Below are 6,039 nucleotides of genomic sequence, written 5' to 3'. Positions count from 1 at the left end.
AAAAAAAAAAAAAGACCTGAGCTACATTAATATTTAAGGGCAGTTTATCTTAAATATTTCAATTTAACTTTAAAGTGGCCTCTTGGTATCATCTAGCTACAAGAAGCAAGCAGTCTATTCCCATGAGTGCCAGTAAGTTTTAGAATTAAAAAAATACATGAATATGTTTGTTGTTAATTTTTATTTACAGTGACTTGCACAAAATAAAAATCAATAAAATCTAAATAAACACCAATTAAAAAGATAATAATAAGGAAATTTTATTTAATCTGAATCATTATAGTTCTTTTTCTTTTCATGTGTTTTGAAGTATGAAGTAGACCAAAACAATTATATTTCAGTACTGTGGTATATATTTTAATGTCTAAACCATGTTTGTCCACCCTTAGGCATACACAAAACACATTTTCTGCCACAGTGTCTTGTTCTGTAGCTGTGGAGATCGCACCCTGGCTGGCTCTTCTGTGTGCCTGATGAGCACTGTGCCTAGGCCTTGGCTCTGCCCTTCCTAAGGCGTTTCCTATGGCAATCTTCAGTCTGAGCATTCAGTTTCCTTTTTAAAACCAGAGGGGGGAACATCTAAAACCATAACCAAGATCAAACGGTACTTGCAATTAAAATTTAAGGACCTTGTGGGGCATCTCATCTGACAGGAATTGTTTTGATACAAGTCCAAGTCCAAGTATTTTGTATTTGCTCGACAGAAAGTAGGTCCCACTCCAGCAGTTTGTGAAAAGGTGAAAAACTTGCTGGCGTACAGCAAACATCTCCACTAGATCTGAACAGCTGTCTAGACAGAGCAGACAGCTGCTCCTGTCAGCTGTGAACTACCACATGCAAATAACTTTGAATTTAAAAGTTAACCCTTTTCTACTGTCATTTTAGTAGTTTATGAGTGTAGCTATTTGCATTTAAGCAATTTATAAACAATTTTAATTTGTTGTAAAAACCTTGACAATCTTTCTATTCATTTTTCAAGATTTGCCTTCATTTATATGAATTAATTACTCAGTTTAATCTTTCCTTCCATTAGATATCATTATGCTAGATTTCAGTAGATAAATGTACTGATGCATGGAGTGAAGACTTAAATTTCTTGATCATATCTCAAATTTTAAATGGTTTTGGCTACATTCTGCTCCTTAGCAAGTTACAAAGCTGTCAGTCCGTTCCCCCCCCCCCCCTTTCAGACTTTCCTGCTTGTGACTCTAGTGTTTGCCCTCCGTGTGGACACTGGTGTTCCCAGCTCTGCTTTGCTTCTCACACCCTGCACACTCTCTCAGACTCATGCTAATCTGCATGCTCACTGGGTGCTGCCGTGTGGGTGGCACACGGGCATCTGATGTTTAAGCACACTCTGTCCTTCTCTATGCGTATTTGGTGAATGGCCTCTCTCTTGTTTGCCTCCCTGGGTGTCTTGCGCCTCCCCTTGCTTCCTTTCTGTACAGAGGTGATAGATCTGTTTTTTAATTGTGTGATATTGATTGAAATCCATGTTCAGTTATGAGAGAATGCTTTTGCAATGCAACAGACCGTGAGTCTGTATCACAAGAATTACATGTTTAACATGAATTTATGTGGACTCTATTTTATGAAACAAGTTAACCCTTGCTCCCAGAGCAGTTTTTTATTTTATTTTAAATTGTAAATACTGGCTCTCTAGTTAAGCACATTCATTCTTTTGTGTTTTCGTTATGGTCTAGGTATGAATGGACATCTGGCTCCTATGTGGAGCAGACTATGTGACGAGTGTCTCTTGTCCCAGTTTGCACTGTAGATGTTGGTAGAATCTGGCCCTGTACATCTCAGTGAACTTTTGATTAGCATTCAGAGCATGAAGACACAGATTTAACTGTGCTTTCAAGATAAAGAGCTTAAAAGCATGTATTCTAGAGTTTGCAGCCAAGATGTACATAGGATTCTGTGAGTTGTACTTTGAAGTTACTGCATAAAGCCTAAAATACATTAGTATATAGGTTGAAAAGTATTTTTGTTCCAGACCAAGGGTTAGCAAACTCAATGTGCTATCAGGGCCGGCCCACAGTAAATATTTTAGGCTCTGTATATAATATGGTCGTACTCAAATTTCTCATTGTAGTAGGAACCTTAAATTAAAAATAAACAATCAAGGAAAGCTGGTATTCCAGGAAAACTTTGCTGATGGTCGTTAAAATTGAATACTTTGTCTAATCTTCTTTTGATTTTTTTTTTCTCTTTCTCTCACTTTATAAATATGAGAAAAACCCCGCTCTAACCTCTACATCTACCCAGATTTGGTCCATGGATCAGTGGTTAGACAACCCTTGTTCTAGACCAGAATATAATATATGTTAAGCCTTTTAGTAAGTCATTTAACTATAATTTTTAGATATAGTATACTGGTTTAAATTTCTTGTCTTGACCTTTAGAAACCTAGAGGCTAAGGTTAGTGGAATCAGTTAACGAGGATTTACTATGTTCACCATGTCCTGTACTTTACCAGTGAATGCATTTAAAAAACCAAACAAAAACATTCTGGTGTCAAGTAATTCATAAATGATTGACAGAGTCAAAGACACATTACTTGAAACAAATAGAGAATAGTGGTTCAAAAAAAGAAAGGTGGGTTGGAGTGCTTCGGTTCAATGCCTGTGGGAAGAAGCAAGTGGCTGGTCGGTATTGTACATGGAGGTGAATGGGAATAGCCACTTTATAATTCCTTTCCGGCATTTCCTCTTCTATTTTAATGTCAGATCATAGAAATGAAGTGTTTAATATCTGAAAATTTAGGAGTATTGAAGGAACAATATTCTGAGAATATTTTCTTTTCTTTAGATTAAAACACTGGGTAGTGTCTGTGTATCAGTGTTTCATCATGAAAATAAGGTCTAGTTGTATGTTTAAATACACTGTATTTAAAAAACATTGAGTACTAATAGTGATGGTATGATATAAAATGAAATGTAAACAGGTTAGACCGTCTTAGAACTTAAACATGTGTTCCCTGTCAACGAGTGGAGGATATCTAGGGGCGGGTGGGTGATAGGTACATTTGTTGGTTTTCTAAGTGTGCAACTGTTTACTTCCACTAAGACAGCATCTATATACTGGATTGAACTTGTCTGCTAACTTTAGAAAGAAGCTGTGGCGGGGCATAGTTAGCATAATACAGATGACTGTCGTTGTTGCTGTTTTTAGCAGAAGCAGTATGTCTGACTGGCTAGCATCTGTCTTCTCTCCTTGTCATAATATGCTGGAGACAGTTCAATTTGCAAAATGTAGGTAGCCCTCAGCTAAAAGTTAGCTGAAATGCCTAAAATCATGGTCTACGACGTCAGGTGAACTGAAGGGAGATTTTCCAGGTTTGGTTTAACTAAAGAGTTAATTTTCTAGAAATGACCAGCTACAGAGAATTTTTCTCTTACCTCATTTGACATGGTTCTCACGTGACCCCTACAAAAGAAGAATTTGTTTTTATGGATTAGTAATTCTTTCTAACAGGTACATCGAAAAATCAGAGAAGATTCAGATATGGCACAGGATTCCCTGCAGTGCCTTGCCCAGTTAGCGTCTCTCCACGGACCCATCTTCCCCGATGAAGGATCCCAGGTTGATTATCTAGCACACTTCATTGAGGGTTTGCTCAACACGATTAATGGGTAGGTATGCTTTTCCTTTTGAACTGAAAAGTTCCTTTTGAACTGAACTTTTTTTGTAGTATTTAATACAAAGGGGGAAAAAAAAAACTAAGGATTTTTGGCTTTTCCTGTTTTGTGTTTTGAAGTAGAATTGTATGGCTAATTTGAAATTAATATAGAGATGTGCCTTTAGAAATGAATGAGTGATAATATTGTGTTTGGAAGTGTAGCTTATTTTGTATGGCTTAATCCTCATTACTTGATTTGTAGAATTGAAATAGAAGATTCTGAAGCCGTAGGGATCTCCAGCATTATCAGCAATCTGATAACTGTGTTCCCTCGGAATGTTTTAACTGCCATCCCCAGTGAGCTCTTCTCCTCCTTTGTGAACTGCCTCACACACCTCACTTGTTCTTTTGGGCGAAGTGCTGCGTTGGAAGAAGTGGTGAGTGACTTCTAAAGTCTGTCTGTGTCTGTTTCCCATAGGAAATTGGTGCTACCGTTAGAATATTGTCTCATGACAGTTATTTTAACTGAGGACTAGTAGCTGTTGTTAAAATTACACTTTGTGCATATATTAGTGGCAGTGTGTATGGAAACATGACCTTTGAAATTTGTGGATTTAAATTAGTCTTGGAAATTATCATTTTGAGATAATTAAAATTCAATGTTTTATTAAATTATATTGATTAGCCCATTTTAAAAGTGTTTTACAAGTACTGTTAAATAACTTCATGGTTGCATGTAATTATATATAACTAAATTTTATCTATGCTATTAGTATTTTTAATTAAGACTTAGTTGGAAATTGTGTGATATGTATTGTTTAATAGTGTATTTTGGTAAACTGACTTATATTCAAATTAAGATGTAATGATACTAATGATTTTTGGGAGATAGAAACACATTTTCAGATGCTTTCCAATTTTTATCTTTAACTTTAGAAAATACACAAAAACTCCATGACAGCAGTTACTTTGTAACAGTTATTATAATAAAGAACTATAGTAATATTGGAAATAATTGACTTATTTCTATAAAGTTGTTACTTAGTTGTTGAAATTGAGGTTTTTTTCTTTTTTTGGTTATAAATTGAAAGGAGATACCTCTTAGAGTTTCCTGTTAAATCCTGAGTTTATGTATCTGGCAATATTTGGCAATTTGTAAAGCTTCTGCAGTGTTAGGGTCTGGGAGTGATTGTAGTGTGTAGTTAGGCTCTTTATAGACATCATGTGAAATTTGTACTTCTCAGGCTAGTCATTTCTGTTCTAAACATGTAAGTCCATATTGAAGTTAAATGTCTTAGCTTAAAAGCCCTTCCTCGGGCTCAGACTCAGATGTGAAGTTTGATGTAACATGGCTTCCTTGTGTTTCTTGATTTTCCTCTTTTGAGTGAGATGGAGTCAGGATTTGGTATATTGAACATCTGTTTAGACACACAAACTACCGTTAGCTTCTCAAAGAGGGTTCTTAGGTTTAGTAGACTGGCTAGAATATATGTAATATTTTTTATTTAAAGATTATATCTTTGAAATTTATCTGAGCATGAAGCTTTCTGTCAGTTTGGCATAGAAATGTTGTAATATAAGCTAAATCCACTTTCAAAGAAGCAGATATTCCTAGTTCCTCTCAGAAGGCATGCTAACTCAGAGTTAGACTATACCTAATAGGTTTCGTTAAAGCACACAGCTGTTTATGCCTTTTAATTCTCACAGTTTATCTGGTTATTTTTAACAGTTATTTTTAAGGGCAACTGGCTACCACTTATATAGGACAGCAAGAGAAGTTGTCTGCTGCAGGTTTGCATTAATCGTGGAAGTCCCATTAGGCAAGCCTAGGGAAGGTGAAGGCTGGGGATTGTCTCTGTCCTGTGGCTTGCATAAATACTAAACAGATTTCCTTAAAAGGCGGTTAAATCTTCATGTTTTATCATCTTGTGTATATTGGAGAATATTCAGCTAATAGCTGAAGGTCAGAAACAAATGCAGCCAGAGCGGATTGGATCTTCTTACTTACGCACGTCATCTTTTGTTTTCTTGGCTCCGGATACTAGTTATAATGCATAGTTGTTGTACTGAGCTGGAAAACAAATAATCCTTTACGGAACTTTTGGAAAAATTGAGTATGTAAATAAACAGCTTAGGAAGCTGAAGATAATCTGAAGGGTGGTCTCAGGCTGTTGGGAGACTTTTTCAACTTCATTAAGTATTCAGAAGTTTTTTTCTTGGACAAATGAGGCTTACAGTTCTTTGTGATGCCCGCAACCTGCCCCATTTTGTTTTGTGGTGCGGTGGGGTTTTAGAGTCTGGGTTTCATTCTGTGTTTCTTGCCTTTACCTCTACTCCTGAGTGCTGATGTAACAGATGTGCGCTATCTTACCTGGCTTCTTTACCTCTACTCCTGAGTGCTGATATAACAGATG

At 36.3% G+C, this 6,039-nt stretch overlaps 1 protein-coding gene across 2 annotated transcripts in view; it reads left to right on the top strand.

Moving 5' to 3' along the window:
- Positions 1-6,039, top strand: part of Xpo4 (exportin 4) — an 88,243-nt gene that overhangs the window by 49,657 nt on the left and 32,547 nt on the right. For both annotated transcript variants that reach the window (XM_021182561.2, XM_021182562.2), the window contains 2 exons: positions 3,481-3,638; positions 3,888-4,062. In XM_021182561.2, coding sequence (XP_021038220.1) covers positions 3,481-3,638; positions 3,888-4,062 — 333 coding nt within the window. The remainder of the gene's footprint in view (positions 1-3,480; positions 3,639-3,887; positions 4,063-6,039) is intronic.

This window comes from Mus caroli, chromosome 14 (genome assembly GCF_900094665.2).
Source record: "Mus caroli chromosome 14, CAROLI_EIJ_v1.1, whole genome shotgun sequence".
Taxonomy (NCBI): domain Eukaryota; kingdom Metazoa; phylum Chordata; class Mammalia; order Rodentia; family Muridae; genus Mus; species Mus caroli.
This window is presented reverse-complemented; position numbering and strand designations above follow the sequence as displayed.